The sequence below is a fragment of the Ophidiomyces ophidiicola genome (assembly GCF_022830035.1).
Source record: "Ophidiomyces ophidiicola strain CBS 122913 chromosome Unknown scaffold_9, whole genome shotgun sequence".
Lineage (NCBI taxonomy): Eukaryota > Fungi > Ascomycota > Eurotiomycetes > Onygenales > Onygenaceae > Ophidiomyces > Ophidiomyces ophidiicola.
Window position 1 is genome coordinate 508,725 of NW_026054649.1, and position 23,006 is coordinate 531,730.

Below are 23,006 nucleotides of genomic sequence, written 5' to 3' on the forward strand. Positions count from 1 at the left end.
CTCAAGAGTATTTTTTGGATATTTTGGAGCTGCAAGTCAGTGACACTATTTACTTATGTATTTTGGACATAATGCTTGTTTTAATCCTTGTTTAATTTCTATGCAGCGAAAACATAACGCATTTATGACGCTTATTTTGTACGGAGTGCATTTACCATATTCAGTTTTATCTTCCGGTATTTCTGGCAGGCGAGATATATATAATTGCAAATTAAATATTAGTTAATACATACAAGAGACGCCGAAAATATGAGATAATATCCATAAGAAGCGATTGGGTGGGTATCTTTAAAATAAAGCGAGAAAGAAAAAAAAAACACCGACGCTAGCCCTGAAAAATAACATGTCCTAGAGTGTTGAGGCATCCTATCTCTTTCCCAGCTTAGGCTCTGCTTCTCCAAGGCTACCCAAGTCTTCCATATTTCCCAGCTTGCTTAGAAAGTCCTCTGCTCTCCTCTTCCCTCTGAGCTCCTCGATCTTTCGTAATCTCTCAGCCTTTGCCCTTTGTCTCTCTTCCTTCCTCGAAGACGTATGGCCTCTCTCTTTCACTGTCTCATCTCTGGCCTGCAATAAATCAGCCATCTCCGTCTGTCTTGCCTCTTCATCCTTTGAAAACGCATAGAAGCCGGTTCCCCGATTCCGTATCTCACCATCGGCATCATAATGTGTTTCCGGTGGAGGCGTTGGCGTTCGATCACGACGTTTGGCCAGGTGAGACATCTGTGCTGTGAGATTGGCATATGGGTTGAAAGCAGAGGCCTGGACTGTAGATCCATGAATCAAGTTTGTAGGGCGAGAGGGCCGGGCGCTGGCAGGGAGGTTTGGATTGTGCGATGCGGCGTGGGATTCTGACATGTCGTTCGAGCGGGTTTGACGAACGCGGGCTTGGGCCTCTGCGGCTTCTGCGCGTGTGCCTCGCCGGGATCGACCAAATTCATCTTCGTAGTCCACCAAAGGTTCCTGTTCTGGCTCATGGTCCCCTTCATGATTAGGCCTATGAAGCTCCTCTTCCGCCCACTTTCGGTCGAAGTCAACCAAGCTGTGCTTCTCCGCACGGCGAACAGCAGACAGGGGTTTGCCACGGTCCAGAGTGTCTTCGTCATCCTCATCACTACTTGCAGCCAGATATTCACCCCTTTTTAGCTCAGCATACAGCTTTGCTTTCTCCGCCATCCTCCTCTTTGAGCGGTGCAAAGCAGCTTCATCCACAGGCCCTAGCTCTCCGCTTTGTTTGTGGATTTGCCCAACATTGGGACTGTCTGGGGATATATCTGCTGCAGCGCGCTTCAGTGCGCCCTTATTATGGGTGGTGAAGATATCATCTTTCGTTCTGGGGGGCCTGGGCCGGGCGCGGCTCGTTCGCGAGGTTGAGGATGACGATTTTTCTTTTGCGATGAGAGAAGACAGATGCGCTGTAAAGGCGAGAGTGTTAGATGAGGTTATGTCCTTCTTAGATGCTTCCGCTTTGGGGCGCCGTATGCCGTAGAGAGAAGAGTCTGTTGGCATCGTCGTTGTCGTCAAGCTGAATGGTGGAGGATGTTGTATTGGGCTGCTGGAGCTTCATTTATCGCGAGGGCGGAGTTTTAGAAAGCCATAAAGTTGCCCCGCAGAGGGACAAGAGTCTTCGTCGCCCACGACTTTCGTGACGGCACTTCAATTCGCCTAACTATCTGAGGTTCAAATATTAGGAATTGCCTATCCTTCTACTCTACAGTTCAATTGAAAGTCCTACTCGTCATGTCAACTAAAATCTACCTGGGAGTTATTGGTCAGTATGGCCTGTCATCCCCCCCAGCTTCATCCCCGATCTCTCTAACAGCAATTCCTATGCAGGCGTCGGCGGCGTCGGCACCCATTTCCTGGCCCAGTTGGCTCGTCTGCCTAATGCGCCGTCCCTCGTGCTCCTCGCCCGCTCTTCACAGACCATCACCTCGCCTACTCCCTCCTACAGCCCGGCGATCCCCACCGCAGACTGGCAATCCGCCAACTCGTCCAACTCTTTCGCCAAGTCAGAGGCCTGGACAGCGCAGCAGATAGCCGGCTACCTTTCCCAAGTCCCTGGACGTGCTATTTTAGTTGACAATACTTCTGATCCTACTCTTGCGAGCGCTTACCCTCTGTTTTTAAGCAAAGGAATAAGTATCGTGACTCCTAATAAGAAAGCATTTTCTTCTACTTTACAGCTATGGAAGGATATATTTACTTCTGCTGCCACTGGAAACGCATTGGTATATCACGAGAGCACTGTGGGAGCCGGACTTCCGGTTATTTCGACACTGCGTGACCTTGTGGCAACAGGTGACCAAGTGACCCGAATCGAGGGAGTCTTTTCTGGCACTCTATCTTTCCTATTTAATCAATTCGCTCCCGTTTCAGCCGCTGTATCCTCTCCGCCCCAAAAATGGAGCCAGGTCGTCACTCAGGCCAAGGACTTAGGCTACACCGAGCCTGATCCCCGTGACGATCTCAACGGGATGGATGTTGCACGTAAATTGACAATCCTGGCTCGCATTGCCGGTTTGGAGATTGAAAGTCCTGAATCCTTTCCCGTTGAGAGCTTGATTCCGGTCGAACTTGCAAGTCTGGCGTCAGGAAGTGCGGGTGCAGCGGAGTTCATGCGCAGACTTGCCGACTTCGATGAAAATATGGAAGAAATAAAGAATATTGCTAAAGCTGAGGGTAAGGTTGTACGCTATGTGGGTAGCATCGATGTCGTGTCGAAAAAGGTAAAAGTTGGATTGGAGAAGTTTGATACAGGCAGCCCCATTGCCAGCCTGAAAGGCAGTGATAATATCATCAGCTTTTACTCTGAAAGATATGGCGAAAGCCCCCTAATAGTGCAAGGCGCTGGTGCCGGAGGTGCAGTCACAGCCATGGGTGTAACGGCAGACCTGATAAAGGTGTTGGAACGCCTGAGATAGTTAGACATTAGTTGCATGTGGATATAAATGTTTGAATAGTTAACCTATCAAGATAGCATAGAAACGAGGTTTGTGTCCAGCTGTCAGCCACAGATAAGCTGAAAATATGACCGCAAGCCAAGGTTAAAAGTATACGTGGCTACCATCCTGATTAGACTTGTCTGCTCGAAGCCGATTGTTTTTTAAAAAAAAAAATGTCTATAATTAGTTGGTCTAACTTCTTAAATATTCTTTAACGGCTTCTCCCCATGCTGTCACACGTTTATACCGTGCCATCAAGGGCGTACTTCCTTCCTTGAATCCATCAATAGCAAGTGCTAATTCCTCACCAGATCCTTCGGCTTTGATTTCTCGGATCGGATAGCGATATGTATGGAACGAGAATATCAATGCACCGGAAGTTGGAAGGCGGTATAGTGTCTGTCTTTCACATCGAAGGTAGGTCTTCGAGTGTCATTTTAGTCAGCCTGAAATCATACGAGTCTGAGATACAGCATAACAACTCACCTTATCAATATCTAGCTCCTCGAGATTCATTTGTTTCATATCTTCCCCATTTACCGCGTGCACGTCTCCAAAGGCCGAAAATAGCTCTGCGCCAGTTGTCATGGTCCAATTTACCCGTTTAACAAACTTGCCGACTTCTAACTTATGAAAAAATCGATCCATACTTTTCTCTAACTTCTCCTTGTATCCAGGGACAGGCTGATGAATTTCATTCAACTGCCTGCCTAGTTTGGTGCGTGTGTCGAAGCCTGAAGGGAAGCACGTTGAGTATGCTTCCAGGATATATTTATCCACCTCATTAGTCGACGAGGTGGTTATATCTTGACTCTTCTTCTCAGGATTTTTCACTCGTGGTAGCAGGAGTAACATCTCTTCGTCCACATTTTTAGCTAGCGTTTCCAATGCTGAGATTGTCGGCCTACCCGGATTGAGCGTTGTTGGTAGCATTTCCCTCGTGACTTGATTTTGAACAAACATTGTTTTTCCCATGGCCAAATCGGCCTCTAGTAGTCGGAACATCGTTGGGTATCGCGTAGGAAGATATGTACCCATGACAAAGGCATATAACTCAGCCACAGCAGCTCGAACTCGAGGTTCCTCTTCGCCCCCTTTGCTCTTATTAACACCAAGAACAACTCCATATTGATCTTTAACTAATTGTCTTCGAAGCTCAATTCGGTCTTTATAAGTATTATCCATGGGAATCAGCTCGCTTGGCTCCAGGTTCTCAAGAGCTATATAGTGATTAGTCGCGGTGGCATTATCAAATCCATTGTTTACAAATACATCTTGTAGCTTACCCATTGTAAGATGATATTTTGGCTTGAATGGCCTGAATTTCAACGGTTCCGTTTTTTCCCACTCGAAATTCTCTAGGGGCGTAATATTTGGAAATTTTGAAGCATTCTCCCGGCGTAGTTTCTGAACTCTTTTCGTACGTGTCTACATATATGCTTTAGAACTTTCTCCAAAACATCCTTCAAGTTTAGGGGAACTCACGGAGTCAGCCCATTTTCGATATGCGATCATGAAAATGAGCCCCAAAAACATCAAGACGTTAAAAGGCTTGATCCCACTTTTCTCTAAGGATTCTTTCATTTTCAACAAGTATGGGGTAAGGCCCAATTCGTTCAATGCCTGGTGTCCCATGATGCGCTTTTATGTTCTGAGTTAAAACAGATCGTACAGGCGGGAAACGAGCTTTTTTCTAAGGTAGAAGAAGGCCAACTGCTATAAAACGCTCGTCAAGATCGTAGTTATATCAACTTGAACGTAGATAAACAGAAATGTACCCTATGCCCTATTCTACCAGTAGATATTAGATCTTTTATTTCGAATTGATTCTCCGCATTCAACCGGGACGTCAGTGGAGGACTTACTCAGTAGTTACTATCTAGCACAGGAAAAAAAAAGAAATCGATCGATGCTCGACTGACAACATATGTAGGTCAGCCGAAATCAAGGAGCGAAAAGAGGAGAAATCTCCCCACGGCATGCCGTGGCAAATCCATCTGGTCAAGACCCAAAGGGCGCAACTTTGAGTACCGATGCGGAGATTCCGCGGGTTGTGGGGAAGTGTTGGGGTTCGGGCGGCGTCACGCGATTGGGCTTAGCGTGGCAGAGACTTGGGGCTTCGAAGACCGGGAAACAAAGATCTGAAGAAGGGAAAAAATCACGCATATCAAAATATTTTAATTGGTTCAGGAAGCCGGGTGATGGGTGGATATGCCTCGTTGACAAAGAAATATTCACCATTGGAGTTTAGTTAGTAGTTATTGTCTATTGAAGATCTCGAGGAAAATAACTACCCGAGGGATAGCAAAAGAAACTCAGGACAACCATCTACGACCTATAACACTGTCTTATATGATGAAGAAGAGTGGCACCAATGAAACCAGAAGAAATGCAAGAATCAGGACACGGTGTGAGACGAGAAAGCATCACTTTCCCGAACAAATGGAGGAATGACTGCTCCAGGTATTAGAATTGAGCGTAAAGCAAGGCCCAGACAGTAAATTAAACGCTGGATATGACCCTGGAGTCAGGAACTGGCATATACGTGTAGTCACAGTAAAATGTGCCGCGTCATTAGTAAGAAGTCTTCTTAAAACCCCCTTCTTCGATCACCCTTGTTGCACCTAAACGTTCGAACAACAACTGCAATTTCGCCTGCCTCAAGCGCGCTGAGCTTACAGTATCGGGGTATGCTCTTATACCTGAAGATGCCAATATTCTAAGCAGCGAGTGCATATCGTATGGAATACTGTAATCTCGAAGGATACGATCGATTTGCATGGCTAATAACTGTCGTCAACCTAAAAAGCTATAGAAAAGCGTGTGGGAATTCTTACAGTCTAGCAGTTTAATACTTTCAATGGTTTTTGGGGTCTGGAAATCCAAAGGAAACGTTCCATCCGAACACATCATTGGATGTATAATCGAAACTTGCGATCGTGGGTTAACGTTGTGATTTGCTAGTGACACCGCTAAATTCGTTTTTCGTACAAGGTCTAAGGTGTTATTTGCACCATTGCCACTATGTGAAAGTGCTCCCTCATATCGCGGAGGGCAATTCATCGGCACTGCTGATGGAGTGCGAGGAGCGGATTGACAGTTCATGCAGCTGTGGCCTTGTATTCCATGCTGGGCTTGACCAAGGGCGGCGTTGAAATCTTGGGATGGCATGCGGTGGATATTCCCGCCGTATGGCGTGCCTGAAAAGCAGCATCGATATCTTTCATCTCTTGTATTCATATTTGCTGTGTTGATTTGTGAGACTAAAACAATTAAAACTTGTAGCCTTTTCTAGTACTTCTCTTAACTATAGACCCCAAGAGTAGCGATCTTGTAAGCAAAGAGGATTGAGGGCTGCTTATATAGTCTTAAGTCGTCGCATGAGTTGTCAAGGCCAGTCTTGGCCTCACACTCGCCTCGCTCGTATTTTCATGCCCGGTTGAAAGCGTGATGCAAAGGAGTAAAGGTTCCATAGTCGTACAATCAATAGGCCAGGGTCGGATAGCTGCAGGCCATCGCCGCCGTGGGTCCGGTTTAACCCCGAGAGACTAAGAAACAATAAAGGTATCCCGCAGATGAGGCTCTTGAAAGGCCGAACGCGTCAAGGAGTCCGTACATGTGTTGCGAAGGTGTGCACACGTGTTAAGGCTCGGGCAAATTCTTCCAGCACAGTGGCATTTAGGGGTAGCATTATCAGTCAATATAACGCTTGCTAAGCCGTATTTTTATCGTCTCAGGCATTGTTCGTCCTACTTAATTCAAGTTGGGCAGCTCCTTTCCCTTGCCCCGGGCAGGAAATATTGATGACCCAGAAATAGGACTATCAGGGGCTGACAGCAGAGACGTAGGCTGTGGACAAAAAAGGCAGAAATATGCGTTCCTATTAGTAACTCCCACCATTATATCCAGCTGAATATAGAAATATCAATTTTGGATTGCTATTGGGGGAAAGTGCTAGGTGTACGGAGTACTCTGTAACATGCTGTTACTTGGTAAAAATGAAATCATTTTGATGTGACAGAAAATGGAAGAAAATGTTCCACAAAGAAAAAAAGTGGAAAGAAAAGCATACGTGTAAAGCTTTGTTTTCTAGGCTACACCTAGGATAAATTCGTGGTTGTCTTCCAATATTCTAGGGTGAGAAAGTATGTCAGCTACATGATTACGTGAACAGCTCAAATTGGGATATGTATCAACCTTAATGATAGATGATATCTTCTGGTATAAAAAAATTTCTAGAACATTCTAAATACCTTTCATTCAAAGAGCCCAACATTTACGGCTTGCCCCGGCAGGTTGCATATCGTGACTGTAAGGCTGGGAAGAAGAGTCGAAAGTCGGATGATGCTGTGCAACCCAAAATTAATCGTGGGAGGTGGTGTATCAGGAGAACATGCCTTAGTTTATTCGCGTGGGTAGTCGACACAGGGGGCGCACGCAGAATGGGGGGACCGCTGGACGGATGGAAGCGGCCCGGTTTCCGGCGAAGAGATCTCACGCTACCTTTCTCTGTCTAACTCCGTCCAAGGAGTCAACCATCTCTTTGTAATTCTCAATACAGTCGGTTTCGCGTTCAATGTCAATGCCCTCGCTCGACATCGAAAGGGCGGGAGAGGACAGAGAACTGTCGCGCCCGATGTCCAGGGTGCCGTCTAGGGCTCCATCGTATGTCGTACCCGTTAGACTAAACGCTCTTCGTCTCCCGCTTGGTCTCTCGCTCAGGCTGGGTGCAATAGGTCTCCGTCTACCCCTCGCTCGTCCCCCTATAATGGGGATCTCATACGTTGTGGCCCGCCATAGGTATAAGAGGATATCGTAGAGAATCATGAAAGCCCAGGGAATAATCGTCAAGAGTCCCAAGATGATCTACATAGTAGCGATTGGTGTAAGGAAGCACGAAAGGGGGCTAAGCGGCATGGGTATGCAGGAGTGGTTTCTTACAAAAAATCGTATCAGCCATGCTTCTAATGCTATAAGCTTCTCCGGGAGTAAAGAATACCACGACATCCTTCGCAGGTTGAATTCAGATCGTCAACTGATGCTTCTATGCACGATGCCGCCCGCCTGATCAGTCGTGATTCGAGTAATGTAACAAGAGTAACAGTAGCTGTAGCTAGAGACGCCGGTTACCCAAAACAGTCCAAGTCCACTGCCAAAACGATCCGCGCGCGCCGTGAGTATTCCATGCAGCCCCACCACAACAAGGAAGCAGCGTAAGTTGTATTTATCCGGGAACTCGTGTATTTGATGACGATGCTGCTGCTTGGGGTGATGGCGGGTCAAGGAAGAGTTGGCTTCCGTGTATCCCCGCCACGTGTACCATGCGTGAAGCCGAAGGCGCTCTTCGCTCACGATCGCCTGTGAGGAAATAGGAGAACCGGAGCGAGCGGCACGCGAGCGAGGTTGTGGTTGCCCAACTGGGCAGTCAGGTGATTGATGTTCTTGGCTCAAAGCAAACTCCGCCTCAAAGCAGACTATCTTCCGCTGATGCAGAGGAGCGGTGGATGAGATGTTTGGAATACAATGTAGAGTGCGAAGTACTGTGTAAAGCAGGCCCCGTAAGCCCCTTATCTTCAGAGATACTCTGTACTTCGTAAAATGTATGTAAAAGCTTGACCATATGGTATGTATGAAAACCAGGATCGCATTCTATGCTTTGCTCTGTTATGTTATGTGGTCGACACTTCACTCTAGTTACAGTCCAATCTATGAAAACCTGTCTCGACTATCAAACACCTGGATTGAATACCATCAAAGGGGTCGATATATGCACCCATAAGCCAGTCCTATCTACAGCAATAGGCTCCAATATACTCCGAGACCAGAAGAAGAAAATGAACAAGATTCTCCAGAAAAATGCAAGATATTTTCAAACGAAGAGAAATGGCATCATTCAACATAGCTAGCGAGGTCGAAATGGTTCGTACGGAGATGCAGTACGGTGTGTAGAATAGCCGGTTGGTGCGTCCGCCTGCCATCTATCCACAGAGGCGACGTCGGTTGAGGATCGCAGCGGTGGAGCTTGAGGATTGTTTAATAGGTTCCGTTCGCTCTCGTTAGACTGCTTGTAAAACGTGTAGGGCTTAGAGTCCGATGACTGAAATGCTGGATGGTCCGAAATATTCGGGTATCGTCCATGAGGGCCATTGAAAGTCACCGAGCGCTGCGAAGGTGCTGGCGAGCCAGATCGAGAGTAACCAGGAGACCCAGCACCAGCCAGCAGAGTCATTGGCGTGTGGGAGCGTTCAGAAATCAAATCATCGGGGCGGCCGTAGATGCCTCCTCCAAACTCTTCACGGAAATCCGGTCTGTCTTTGAAGTAGGAGAAATCAAGCTGGTTCTCGGCAACAACTTCGAACGGAGCGTCATTTCTCTCGGAAGATTTCCCGGGATCTGTGGGGGACATCCTATGCAACGCGATATCGGAATAATCACTTGCACCGACGTTGGCAGACTGACGGCCTTGGAACAATTTTTCAAGAGCATCTGCTGCTTTGGCATGAACCATGGGCGTCGTTAGAGGTTTATACAAAGCTGGATGCCCAAATCTCGAGCTCAAACGCTCCTCAGCTCTTTTGCCTCCCTTGCCATTTTCACTGGACTCCGGGTCCGTAGGGAGAGCTCGATGGTAATACAACAGTTCGTCATCGAAAGTCTTCTTGCAGTACCACTTGAACGCTATCAACAAGAAAGGAAGAGGCACGAGAGCAAAGATCATCATCCAAGTGCCTCTAGCCTTCACGACCAGTCCGACAATGAAGTTGGCGAGAATAAGGGCAAATATCAAACGGTTGAAAACGACGCGCCAAAATCGGCCTCCGGACTCCGTTTTGGTAATAAAGACGTATAACAAAAGGTACTTTTTCAGCCACGAGTCTACTGCAAAATAGAGGGCAGTGACAGGAAGTATAATGGGCTGCAGTGATGCAAAGCAGAACGCAATTGTTGCGTAGAACAAAAAGTAATTAAAATAACTAGCGTAGTCGAATGGTGGCGGCGCGGTCCACTCAATAGCCTTCCTTGGGGTAGGACTCAAGAACTTACGGGCAAAAAAGGTCCAGACCATGTTGATGAGTTGCATAAGATCAACTGCAGCACCCAAATTTCTCTGGAGCAACCAGGTTACCCAAAACGGGGAAACTCTGCACAGTGCTATCATGATCCTTACGTAAAATCCGCCAGCAGTGATTGCTTCCCAGGCGCTCTTCTTATTGTTGGTTTCCATAATCACAGTGGAAATGAAGCCCCAAATGGCAGAAAACACTGAGAAGACAATCAAATTGTTGAATACGAAGAATGCGTAGAGACTGTGAAGAACGTGGCGTTCTCGAGAAGATTTTGTTGATTTTCCAGCGCGTATTGCCAGACGGCGGAAAATGATAGGGAGGACGAGATATACCAACGAGGTGATGGCAGGCGACGCAATACCTTGAATGGCAGACCACACTTTGGGGTGTGCATTTAGAGACGTCTGGAAACCTTTCCAGACGGACCCCAGATGTGCTAAATTGGTCAAGAAAATAGCAATCATGGCATTGGGCGCGATCCATATCACTGTGAGAAGTGTGTTCCAGAGAATATTGACGGCTCGTCTTCTCCGGAGATCAGCTTTACTTAAAGCCAGGTTGTCCCAAATGATATCATTGGGTCGTGGAGCAAGGGTAATATCTGTGCCTTGTGGGTGTTTGTTTCGCGCCGCATATGCCACCATATGGGCATTTTCAATGGAGTCCCAGCTGGCAAAGCCGTACGGCATGGCGTTGCGCTTGTCAATAGACTCCCGAACATGTTTAATCTCAGCCTCCAGTGTTCGAATACGGACCGTATAATAGTCGATTGCATCGACCTTTTCCGGCGAATTTTCACCTCTGAATTCCTTCTTTGGTCGGCAGGTGGGTCGTTTGGCTGGAAGGCGATCCGGGTGTTTAAAATACTTAGCCAAGACCTCCTCTAGCTCCTGGACCACCACTTCATGCTCCCGTATCAATTTCGGAAGCTCCTTCACATTTCTACCGATTGATGCACGGGGTATAGAGACGTTTGGGTTCACTTCGTCTGTCAGTCGTAATAGCCCCTCGTCCGTTCTATACGACGATGGAATATGCGTCACCATGATAGTTCGAGCATGCAGACTTTGTTGGAAATCGGGGCCTTGGAAGTACGCTCTTCTCAACCTGCCCATGGCTCTGTAGTTGTGCCATAGGAAAAAAGCCACGATAGCATCAAAAATCCAAGCAAGGGCGATATGCGTCCACAGTGCCTTGTAGCTGAAGACATACATCGGGGTCATCGTCGAGAATATACTGGCAGTTTTCGAAATGGAACGTTCGCTCCCAGTAACGTTTACCGGAATCATAATCGCGCAACCCACGAGGCTCAACACAAGAAACATATTTCGACACATGCGGGTGAATCGCAAAAATACCGTGGCATCCAGGCCAATCTTGTCTACCAATTCAGCTTCTTTTGTTTTTATAATGGGCGTAATCCACGCAAATATCCCTTTCCCCAGGGGAGGCGGTGCATGTCTTCGGTCCGCATGCTTCAGCTTGGGCGCATACACTACTGAATTTCGGGGTCGAAAGAGGCAGAAAAGAAGGGCTAGGCCAAGCGTGGTGCCTAACGACGTTCCTAAAGATGCCCAGAAAGCACGTTCTTGGAACTATACAGGCGATTTCACGTCAGTTCTCCCTCAAACTGGTCACAATATTTGGCGATTTAACGGTAGGGTGCCCGACTCGAACCAAGGTAAGAAAGCAAACTTACCGCCGACTGAAAGGGGTCTTCAAGCAACTTTAAAAATCTGTCTGTCGACGATGTCTGTCGCAAAACTAAATTTTCCATCGTGGTGGAATTCCTCGACTGGCAGCACGCTCTTCGCCGCACACTTTTTTTTTCTTGATCAGATGGTTTTCCAACGACTCAGGCCCCCTGCAGATTTACGTCACGCCCTGCTCAACCAACCCACGAAAATGACATAATCTGGAAATATTTCGATTAGTTATGTATTAGGTCTGTAGATCGGCTGGTTTGTTGTCACAGCCGTAGGTTCTGGCGAGCGCCGTGGTGACAGTCAGGTGTTTGAAATGACAGCTGTAGGTAAAAAATGCGAAGAGGCAGTGAGACTCCGGGGGTGTCGTCTTTAAACGAAGGTACAGGACACCGTGGGTTATTAATTAAAATAGGCGGGACTTCGAGCGTGGTGGACTGGTGGAGGAAGATCCGGTGATCGGGAACCGATCCAGACAAAGAGCCAGCGAATGACTTCAGCGTGCGTGGTGGCTGATAGCTAGCGAGTGATGCTCTGGATGCCAGGAACCAAACCTTTTAACCTTGAATCACCCGGTTCATCATAGAAGCAGAGAGAGCATAGAGCAGTTCAGATGCATGAGATAGCAGCTGTGCAGGTGGACGACAGCAACAACAACAGCAACTAACTAACTAACTAACTAGTTCATTAGTTAATGTAGCGTCGTCGGTCGAGCGATCACCAGAGAAGGTTCTGGGCCCAGCAGCAATCCTGTTCCCGAGCAGAACAGCCCACAGGATTGCTCTCTGCTGGCCCGCGGGCAGACGAGGCGTACGTAAGAACGGCCCCCGGAGGCTAACTCACTATTAGGCACTATCGCGCTCCACTCCGAAATAAAAATGGAACATCTCGCCCAGGGGGCCGCCCAGCACCGCCAAACCCTTGCCCGCCCGCCCGCTCCATCGCGTGGCGTTTCTTGCGCTCTCGCTCGGGCTCGACCCACTACGCGCTCCCCCCCAAGCGCCCGTCGTTGGGGGAATACAAAGGAAAAAGGCCCGCCAGGTGGAAGAGCGGCCGCAGTCGAGATTGCATACGTCCGGGTCTAGCGGCGTTTTTGCGCCATCCGCCGTTCATTTTTTTTCCCTCGCTTCCCCCGGCGGAATCTACAGCACCATACGTTTTAACAAGATAACACGGAACGGTGACATGGGGGGGAGGGCGGCCGCGGTCATCGTCGGGACGGAGATCCGTTCGTCGCTCGTCATCGACGTGACGGGCTGTCAAACAACTGCCAAGGGCGTCTCCAGGCATCGGCATTATTATTATTATTATATTTGCCCTACCAACCCGATCGCTGTGGGCATGGATGATGAGACACGGCAGGGTTGCCGTCGCGTTCTGTTCCCTGTCCCTTTCGTCATCGTGCCGCGGAGAGCGTGGGATTCCCGCCTTTGAGGCATTCCGGAAGCATCGACGGTTCGCGAATCACCGTTGGTTTGCTTACCCATGGCCTCCACACCTGCGACTCCGGACGGGCGGAGATGCTGGCCGTTGGAACAGTAGTAGTAGTGGAAACTGCGGAATCCACCGTGAGACACGGATCCCACTCAAGCCCAGAGGGTATCTCGACGCGTCGAAAAGGCGATTGTGCAGCTGGGCTACAGCGGCCATCCTTCTTTACTCGCAGGCGCCCACAAGAGTCCAACGGAAACAGCCGTTTCAGCCTGTGCTTTCTTTCACACTGGCTGGGCCTCCTACGTCTTGTTTCAGACAGAGTTATCGTTTGACTTGTCCGGCATTCCACACACCTTGTTAGTTAACCGTGTTTCATAATCGCTTTTTTTATGTAACAGGCAAGCCGATGCACCTTTTTTCGCAACAACAGCCACAGGGACGCCGGAATTGGCTTCCATACTCGGTAGTGACACTTATGATATTCATTTCTCTTGCTTTTTAATCAACTAGATAGTTACATGACCACATATCAACACCAAAGCCACCTGAGGAAAAAAAATATGTTCATTTCATCTTTTAACACGCCATGAATTGCAATGGGGTTCTTTTACTGACACAGAGTCTCCATCTTGAAAACATTGCGAGAATGGGTAGTTTATTTAATTACAGCTGGTTGGAGGCATTGAAGTCATCAAGAGCTTCCTGGGTGCGGGCGGACATGACTTTCTCTCCATCACGGACCCAGACGCGGGGATCAAAGTATTTCTTGTTGGGCTTGTCGTCGCCATCGGGGTTACCGACAGCCGTCATCAAGTAGTCCTTCTTCTTGAGGATGTAGTCACGGACACCGGACATGTATGCATACTGCATATCAGTGTCCATGTTAACCTTGACAACACCGTAGCTGATGGCTTCCCGGTACTCCTCCTTGGAAGAGCCGGAACCTCCATGGAAGACGAGGAAGACTGGCTTGTCTTTGCTGGAGCCAGTGTTGGCCTTGACATGGGCCTGGTGTTTCGAGAGCAGCTCGGGGTGGAGACGAACGTTTCCAGGCTTGTAGACACCGTGGACGTTGCCAAATCCAGCGGCAATCGAGAAGTAGGGGCTGATGGGGGAGAGAGTGTTGTAGATGTTCAAGATATCTTCTGGCTGAGTGTAAAGAGAGGCATTATCAACATCCTCGTTGTTAACACCATCTTCCTCACCACCAGTGATACCAATTTCCTGTTCAAGCTCATTAGCTCTCTATTTAAAAGGACGAAACCCAGAGCCCAAAGACTTACCATTTCGAGCCATTGTTTCATTGGGGCAGCGCGCTTGAGGTATTTGGCTGTGGTCTCGATGTTCCACTCAACAGTCTCCTCCGAGAGATCGATCATGTGGCTGGAGAACAATGGCTCGCCGTGCTGTTTGAAGTATTGTTCATCGGCATCGAGCATGCCGTCAAGCCATGGAAGAAGTTTCTTAGCGCAGTGATCAGTGTGGAGGACAACAGGAATGCCGTAGATTGGGGCAACGCTGCGGATGTAGTGGGCGCCAGCGACGGCACCAGCAATAGAGGCTTCTTGGTTGGAGTTGGCGACACCCTGCATAGAATATTAGCTTCTCTGCTCAATATGTAGACGACAATGGTAGAACTGAATCACCTTTCCAGCGAAGTAAGCAGCACCGCCCTGGGACATCTGAAGGATGATGGGGGCCTTCTTGTCGCGGGCAGCCTCAAGGGCTGCGACGGCAGTGGAGGAGGAGGTGACATTCTAGACCAGCCAACTATTAGCCTATATTCTCGCACTGAGCCCACAATGTGGTATTCTATACTCACGACGGCAGGAATGGCAAATTTGTGTTCCTGGGCGTATTCGAAGAGTCTCAGCACATCGTCGCCAACGATGACACCGGTCTTGCGAGTGAGGACGTCAACAACACCCATTTTGCCAATTAATTGCAGAAACTAAAAATGATAACAACTGTTAGTCAGGCTCTGCCTTTTGAGCCAAGTGAGAAATAAAAATTAGTGAGTGAAGAGATTTGAGCGCCTTTATAAAGTACCCCGCGATTCGGAAGCAACAAAAGGAGGGGCAGTCAGGATCTCCAACGCAGGGGTGGTTGCGGTCGTATTCTCGGCGCGAACGCACTCACCTACGTTATTATTCGGGGTGCTAACTGGAATTGAGCAGAGTTGATTTCGAATTCGAGGGAGGAGGGGCTGGTTTGGAAGAGATTGATTAGAAAAGAGCGATTTCCAGCAACAAAGAGAGGGGAAACTCTGTTCACCGAACAGAGAGTTTCGGCTGGCGGCACGATGGAGGGGTGAGCCTTACATACCGCGCTGTACGGAGTAACTACTGTGGTCGACAAGGAAAATCTCAGAGCGAGTATGTGAGGAAGAAGAGAAAGAAGAAGAAACGAGAAGAAAAAGAAGGATTTTAAAAGTGAGCGTGACCAGGACGCAAGCTTAGCAACGGCAGAGGCGACTTCGACCAGTTCCAATTCCGCTGCCTTTCCGAAATTCCCCGCAATACGCGTGCCTGGTTCACTGCAACACCGCCCGTCCAGCCGCCGTGCCTTCACGATATCTTGCTGGTGTGCATTTGAGAATATTATAGCAGTGATATGGAACGTCACTCTAGCGCCCTTAACATGCCGTCTACAACTCAGCGGCTGCATCCTATGAAGGAGCGAGGGCACCCATGTCCGGCAGCCCCCTCAACAGCCCCGGAAAGCAAGTGAAGGCTTAAAGAGAAGTAATCCTTAGATTTTATGGCATCTGTGATCTCACATATACCCCCGAGGTCCTGAACATCGTGCTCCTTCAAGATAATGTGCCAACATGCGTGATGGATGACTAGAAAATGTTGTGAAGGCTTCAAGAAGCACTTGACGTCTTCGGAAAGGTTCCGTGGAGTCTCAGAATTGCTCAGGGATAGAGGAGGATAAAATGAGAATTGATTTACTAGATTTCCAAGATGTTCAGGACCTCAGGCAGAAATGAGGAAATAGAGGGTGATATGTGAGTTTGTTGTCGGACCTTACGCTGAAAAAGAAGAATACAGGCGCTATGGGTCTGTATATCATCGCAGTTCAACATAGGGTGGGAAAGCCGCCACGGTGAAGATGGCACTTTTCATAAGACAAAGCACCAAAAAGAAGATGACATTTTTTTCTTTTGTTTTTTGACCATACAGATCCAAGAACTTTGAGTATTGAGAACTTTGAATCTTGTATTCTATAAAACTCTGATTGTAACAAAGGTTGGCTTCAAGGCACCCACAGGCCTGCAGAGGAATGATCCCCCAGAATTTTTTGAAGATATTACCTACACATGCACAGCAGATCTTTGCCATAAGCTGAATACAGCGAAAAGGCTCAGTGCGAAGTGTAGGGATTGACACCGAGAATATGCGACGCCGAACTTCGTCCCTTGATAACTCAACATGTGCCCGAATTACTGGCTTCGCCTGGATGGAGAGAAACTGTGAATCCTGGTAAATCGAGAATTGATTTCTTAATATATATGAATATAGGACCGATGATTGCTGTATTGCAAAAGAAAGAGATTTATCAGATAGTTCGCACATTATGATATATGTTTTCTACAACAACCATCAGCTTATCAAAAATAGACAAGTTCACCCGTATTGGGAGCTCAAATACAACAGACCTAGTGTTGAAATTATCCTTATAGCCTGGAATGCAATACATAATATGAAAAACACAAACGTCAACCATTGTTGACGTTGGAAAGGAAATGATGCCATTTTCTTTTCGGCCTCCGATCTACGCAAGCCCCATCTATCCAAACAGGAGAATAGAAGTCCTGCCTCATATCCACCGGTATGTTGCCTAAATTCTGAATCTATATCTTTTTTTTTTCCATAAAAAACCTTTCTCATGATCATGGCATGACTGTGTCATCACCGGGTCGTTCCATTTCATAGAATAACAAATACACTTCGCGCTGCATCCCCAGGACATCTTGCGTCTTGCATTCTTTGACTTTTTCGTCACTGATCCGCCACCAGCGTTCGTTATGACGCTTTTTTCGTCGGAAAAGCGACCCCTCGCCTGCCGATGATTTGCTGTTCCCTCGGGAACTCGTGTCGAGTCGGGTGGAAGCACCCAGCACCGCAGGCGACGATCGTGGTATTGTCCGATTGGAGGAAGCTACGGAAGGCTGTCGGTCCAAAGATAATGGAGAAAGTGGACTTCTTTGGGTCAAAGACGGTGACGCTGCTGTGGGTAACGAGCTGCTAGATGTCGAACCCGAAGACGAATCGGCTTCAGAGGAAGTGGTCAATGGGCTCAAGTCCACGTTGGACGCCTTGTGAAGGGCTTGGACTCTTGGGCTAGGCATGGTGGACGGGTTTTCACTGGCTGTTCGACTTTGAGCATAGGATCTAAAGGTATCGGGGGTTGAGAAAGGCGCGTAGACATGATTTCTTCTAAAGGACTCATAATGCCCGCTGTGGTGGCTTCCTTTATGGCAGACTATCCCGAGTAGCCTATACCATTTTCGGTCGAGAATGCTGCCTAAAGGTAAGCGTTCTGGAAACGAAACTTTGGCCGCATTCTTGGTTGAAGCGCTCTGATCAAAAATTGACCTTGATAAGTGAATTGCGAGTACCCTGGGGAATTCGGTGATTTTCATGTGTCGTGCTATCTTTCGCCGTGGCGCATTTTGGGCATCAGGCGTGGTAATGCCTTCTAATGGAGATTCTGGGTCATTGTTGATGGCTTGTTTAAGCGTTGATATCTGCCTTTCTAAAGCCTCTTGATCCTGGGTAGAGCTTGCAGACTGCACCTGCTCTGTTAGCTTCAGATCCAGAATATGCATTAGCTGGCAATTATCACATCGAAAGTCGTCAATGTACTCCGTCTTTAGAAGCCCATCAAAGCAAGCACTGAGCGTAGTCGAACTCTTCTGAGGCACTTGGAGTGTAAGGTTGACAAATGACGTTCGATTTGGCTTGTATTTGTAGTGACAGAATTGACATTCCACCTGCGACTCAAGCATGCCTTCAAGTGGAAACCCGTAGTCATCTTTGCTAGCTTCTTTTAACCTCGAGCTGATTAATGACTCATTCTCAGACTCAATATCGGTCGCGCTGCGAGAAATAGTATCCTGCGGCTTATTCGAGTCTATCTCAGAGGTAGCGGACGCGCCTGACGCTATCGAAGGTGCTGTGGGTAGACATGCAGCCCTCTTTCGAGCTTGAGCACCGGCATGATACTCATCGCACAATCGTTCTGCAACGATCTGCAAAAATTCATGCGCGTCTTGCTGATTCCGACTGATCCGTGTGCGGAATGCATTCTCCAGCGCAAGTATAAAACCACGAGCTGAAATAGTCTTGCGATAGATTGGCCGTTCGTTCAAACTATCCAGCATCTCTTTGAGTGCCCGTGTCACTGGAGCCAGTTGCATCTGCTTGACAACCTCTGGAGACCGCCCTCGGCGCACATCCTCAGCAGCAGGCAAACTGTCATATATTTCCTTCCCTTCTAGCTCTCTCCGGTGTAATTCCCGAATTAGATAAATGCGCAAATCTCCCAAGCCGGCGAGGGCCTGAAGCACAGAGTTGATAAAACAGTCGTTCGCCGGATTTGAGAGCCCAACAATGCCCTTTTTCCTGCCGCTAATATTGGACTCATCGCCATCGATCGTGAAATTGGGGCCGAAGACGTAGAAGAGCGTGATCGCCGCAAGAGAGGCCCCAGCAGCGTATGCTGCAATGGTCGCGGGTTTTTCCGGCATAAGACAGCAATCGCGAACTCAGGCGTCCATGTTCCCAAGGACGCAAAGTTGGATACCTAGACCGAGCAATGGCATGTATCTCTCACTGACTGAGGCTCTTTCGTAGATTTTCAGTTCCGTTCGGTGCCTCGAGCCGCACGAGCGTGTGGGGTTGGACGGGGTGTTCGGTTCGCGGCACTGGTTTTTGGTTCAGCGGAGGTTTGATGCCGAGAGCAGAGTGACAATTTGACGGCTGTGGGAGTGAAGCTCCAACAAAGATATGCAGCACACGGGTGGAAAAAGAGGCAGATGAAGAATTTAGCAATCACCGTATTAATTGATCTGCCTGCGTCTGCTGCATAGTATGTAGTTAAGTATGTAAGATATGTACATAGTTTGCCGCACTGAGAGAGCTTAAACCTCCAGACACGCAAGCCGCTCGTAAAAACTTTGGCAATCTCTTGAGAGGCGTCGAGAAGTCATTTCCACGAACAACCACCTCAGGTCTCATTCAGGTGCTGTGTCACTGTAATTCTGTTGGATCCGCTGGATGCCTTGGATAACTACTAAGCCAGTTGAACGCTCTGGTGCGCAATGGCCAGGCCGCCTCATCTCGGTATGATTTCCGATTTAACAATGGCGTCTCCGTCGCTTTCTACGCTTGTCTAGAGTACATACATATCCTGCAAGGATTTTGGCGGCTGAAAGCTGACGAGATCCCGGAAACGCGATAGCAACACCGTTGATCTGCTTTCGTTTACTTTCGAAATTATCCCAAGTTGCTGGCAATTCCACTTGAAACATAAGGTATAAAAATGTACCTGGAGGGGAAGGCTTGGGGTTTACCAGAGGCTAATAACAACGGTAACAAAGACCAAAGGATACCGTAGGACATACAAACAACCTAAACCAAGGATCTTCCAAATTATCCTGCTCTGTGATTCCTAGAAAATCGACTTTTCGACCTCATATTACGTATGAACTCCCGGATTTAGCTGGAATTTGCATCTCGCCTCACTTTCGCTTCCATCAACTGCACAGACTCATACAATAATGAGTCTCTCGACTATCTGAACTACGTATTGGTAGTGTGCAAAAGCGTGAACCGCTGGTGAGGGACTGGTGTATCGTCGCTGAGACTGTAAATATTCGCCGAAAAGAAAAATATAAAACTGCGTTTTCAAATGGTGTGCGGCTAGCTCAGATTGATATTCATTGGTATCATTCTTATCACGCCTTTGTCCGGCTTCGAGTTCTGCTGCCAATGCCATCGCCGCTCCGTGGCGTGGGAGTCTTCTGTGATTTCTTCGCATCGGCTTTCTTTGGGCGGCCGGGTCCGCGCTTCTTGGTGCCGTTGGCCTCCTCAGTGACTTTAGACACCCCATCAGGTTGGGTAGCTTCAGCATCTTTCTCAATTCCTGCTTCAGCTTTCTTCCTGCCACGGCCAGTCTTTTGTTTCTTCTCAGGTGGCGCCTCGGTGGTGACAGTCCCGTTTTCTTCAGCGGGGGCAGTCTCTCCAAGGTCGCGTTTGTCACCGACTTGCTTTTCTGGTTCAGAAGCTGGCGCGTCTTCTTTCTTTTCGACGTCGGGTGCTGGGACTAAACAAGAAAAAATTAACAAAAAGAAACTAAATGGAATATCTAAAGATACATATCATGCGCGTTTGTATCGCGACATCTGGTGCAATTGCGATACTGGGTGGAAAGGATGCAAGGGCAGCAAATCAAGCTACAATATTAAAAAGTATCAAGGGGGGCAATTAAAACCATGTGGCAACCGCGATGAACATACCTTTCTCAGTAGTCGAGGCCCCGTTAGTGGCTTCAGTAGACATGTTTATGAGATGATGTTATCAAATTGCCTAACTGGGATAGCAATGCGCGCGATATGATACGGAGCTCAAGAAGGATTCAATTGGAAATATGGAAGTCAAATTCAGTTTATTTGTGGATAATAAAGCTGCCAGAGAGGTAAGAGATGGGAGATCGAAACAGGTTGGTGGATGTGATGTGTTGCGCGAGCGATGAGGTGCGCAAGCAGCGGTTGTTGCTTACTGATGCAAACGCCGCAAAAGCAGGCTTAACACCGGCACTAACGTTTATTCGCCTCGTGACATGGTCAGTGGCTGCCAAGCACCGCTGATGACAAAAGACGCCAGAGAATTGGACGATGAAAACTATATACACAACGGCAGGAGTGGCATGCCAGGCTTAGGCCATACAACACACGCAAAAGGAATATATCCCGAGGCTTCATCGCATATCGGTGCTTTTTGCATCGAAGAAATGCTCACAGGTTATGGCAGCACTACCCGCACAGGGCTTGAGAAAAGCGGGTCATTCTGCGCAGCCCCCAGGGCTAATTTCTGGGGATGGTAGGGAAGAAGCTCAGCAGACTATGCATACAATGCATGCTGTGCATCTCTTGCACCCCTGTGGTGCCAATGACAGCTTGTGTGTGAAGTCATTGATAAGCATTTCAGGGAGCATCCAAAGTCCACGCCTTCTGGGCTATAGGATCTTCAAGCTCGGTATCTCAAGTTGGAAGTAAGCCGTTGGATGTATCGCCGAGGGTGGAACCTAGGTGGTGCTCTCGTGTTCCCGCGCTGGATGTTTTGGGGTGAGGCGATTCTTGGGCTGGTAAAAGGTCCTTTGTGATAGACATTAGCCAGGATGCCCTGACATATTCTTCTTGTTGAATACAAAGTTGCGTGGCTTCAAGATACATTCGTATGAATAAGGAAAGATTGCGGCGTTTTGGTATGTTGTCGCGAGAGAGCATCTCTGCATGCTGGAGAGCGAGTTCGGGATTAGGGTGAATAGGATGATGAAGCGCAAGCATGGCCTTCCAAAAAAACTTCCTCGATTCAATAAACGGTTCCCCTTCAAATAACAGCGTGAAGGCATCGTATAACTCTATAGGAATTGCCTTCGCTTTTGTTTCAGGAAGGCGACATATCCATTGTGCTATCCGAGACGCAACGAATAACATATAAGATGGAAGCGTATCATCGGTGTTTTCCAGTGTGGGAAGGTGGCAACATTCTGTGAAAAGACGTAGAGCTGGAACAATGCCATCTCCATACTTGCTCTCAGCATACACATACTCGTAGAGCACGGTAAACTGAGGCAATTTCTCGAACTGCGCCGTTGACTGAGAAGTGCATGGGTTCTCTTGACGGATTTCTTCAAGCCACTTCACCACCTCCGACCTGTAGCGTTCATTGACCATATATGGCATTGCAAAGCGGATGGTCAGCTGGTTCCGGAAAAAATCGGCTCGTGATTGCTTATTTGCAGACGAAAGCCATGAGGTGATCCGAGAACCAAGGGTCGAATCTCTCATTTCGCGACGCATCACGCCATGGGCTAGGCCTTCTAGTCGGAGCCGGTGTCGACAGAGACAATCATGTAGGACATTGGTATCAGCAGTGCCAGAAGCGATAGCACGGTCTAGGGTGCTAACGATATCTTCAGTTGCTGAATTTGTATCAATTTGGCCACGAGCTTCGATACCCCGCTTCCGGGCAGGTTGCTGATGAGGAACGGTACTGAAGAGCGGATGGTTCAATATCGAGCTCATATGCTGATCTGCATTGACAGAACTGCCAGATCTCCGGCCACCGCTGGCAGATCTAGCAGGTGTTTGTGGTTCTGATGGCTGTACGGGAGGATGCTCGCGATCGAGTTGGCGACGGAATGACGACGTTAACACGGACAAGAGCTGCCGGGACTCTTGTGGAGTTCGAGGGAGTGGAGGGTGGATGTTCGACGTGAGGAACTTAAAAGCGTGAGAGCTGATGATCTTCATTCTGGCGGCATGAGGGTGTTTTAGGAGGACAGGCTGATCGGAGATGCCCAGCTCATCCAGGTGACGTGATAGAGAGCAAGCCAAACGAAAGGCCCTGAGTCAGCCCAACGTCCAGCCCTGCATACGCAAGAAGCTCGCTGCAGCCGGTACCAACGCCTGGCGGAGCCTGATAGCTGTTGAGAAGGCTGCAGGGAGAACCTGCTGGCCGCGTCAAATCGACTTCAGCTGGCATGGAAGGCGAAAAACCGCCTTTGTCTACTTGCAGGGGCTTGCGGACGCCGCTTGTATCGGTATTACCAGTGCTGGGCGGCACAAT

General features: G+C 48.3%; 8 protein-coding genes across 8 annotated transcripts; 1 reads left to right on the plus strand and 7 right to left on the minus strand.

Annotated features, from left to right (window-relative positions):
• Positions 1-366: 366 nt before the first annotated feature.
• Positions 367-1,506, minus strand: LOZ57_003071 (uncharacterized protein; the record flags this gene model as incomplete). The annotated part of the gene is made up of 1 exon (XM_049252125.1): positions 367-1,506. One exon carries the CDS (start codon positions 1,504-1,506, stop codon positions 367-369), a length of 1,140 nt encoding a protein of 379 aa, XP_049109008.1.
• A 231-nt stretch (positions 1,507-1,737) lies between these two features.
• On the plus strand, positions 1,738-2,921 carry HOM6 (Homoserine dehydrogenase; the record flags this gene model as incomplete). The annotated part of the gene is made up of 2 exons (XM_049252126.1): positions 1,738-1,768; positions 1,834-2,921. The coding sequence occupies 2 exons, from the start codon at positions 1,738-1,740 to the stop codon at positions 2,919-2,921; spliced, it is 1,119 nt and encodes a 372-aa protein (XP_049109009.1).
• A 213-nt stretch (positions 2,922-3,134) lies between these two features.
• Positions 3,135-4,577, minus strand: LOZ57_003073 (uncharacterized protein; the record flags this gene model as incomplete). Its single annotated transcript, XM_049252127.1, has 4 exons — positions 3,135-3,365; positions 3,429-4,162; positions 4,229-4,370; positions 4,428-4,577. The coding sequence occupies 4 exons, from the start codon at positions 4,575-4,577 to the stop codon at positions 3,135-3,137; spliced, it is 1,257 nt and encodes a 418-aa protein (XP_049109010.1).
• A 4,267-nt stretch (positions 4,578-8,844) lies between these two features.
• On the minus strand, positions 8,845-11,786 carry LOZ57_003074 (uncharacterized protein; the record flags this gene model as incomplete). Its single annotated transcript, XM_049252128.1, has 2 exons — positions 8,845-11,604; positions 11,709-11,786. 2 exons carry the CDS (start codon positions 11,784-11,786, stop codon positions 8,845-8,847), a joined length of 2,838 nt encoding a protein of 945 aa, XP_049109011.1.
• Positions 11,787-13,809: 2,023 nt separating this feature from the next.
• Positions 13,810-15,076, minus strand: FBA1 (Fructose-bisphosphate aldolase 1; the record flags this gene model as incomplete). The annotated part of the gene is made up of 4 exons (XM_049252129.1): positions 13,810-14,370; positions 14,430-14,732; positions 14,793-14,903; positions 14,969-15,076. The coding sequence occupies 4 exons, from the start codon at positions 15,074-15,076 to the stop codon at positions 13,810-13,812; spliced, it is 1,083 nt and encodes a 360-aa protein (XP_049109012.1).
• Positions 15,077-17,041: 1,965 nt separating this feature from the next.
• On the minus strand, positions 17,042-18,901 carry LOZ57_003076 (uncharacterized protein; the record flags this gene model as incomplete). The annotated part of the gene is made up of 1 exon (XM_049252130.1): positions 17,042-18,901. The coding sequence occupies one exon, from the start codon at positions 18,899-18,901 to the stop codon at positions 17,042-17,044; it is 1,860 nt and encodes a 619-aa protein (XP_049109013.1).
• Positions 18,902-20,110: 1,209 nt separating this feature from the next.
• Positions 20,111-20,714, minus strand: LOZ57_003077 (uncharacterized protein; the record flags this gene model as incomplete). Its single annotated transcript, XM_049252131.1, has 2 exons — positions 20,111-20,478; positions 20,672-20,714. 2 exons carry the CDS (start codon positions 20,712-20,714, stop codon positions 20,111-20,113), a joined length of 411 nt encoding a protein of 136 aa, XP_049109014.1.
• Positions 20,715-21,415: 701 nt separating this feature from the next.
• LOZ57_003078 (uncharacterized protein) lies at positions 21,416-22,690 on the minus strand (the record flags this gene model as incomplete). The annotated part of the gene is made up of 1 exon (XM_049252132.1): positions 21,416-22,690. One exon carries the CDS (start codon positions 22,688-22,690, stop codon positions 21,416-21,418), a length of 1,275 nt encoding a protein of 424 aa, XP_049109015.1.
• Between the last annotated feature and the right edge of the window lie 316 nt (positions 22,691-23,006).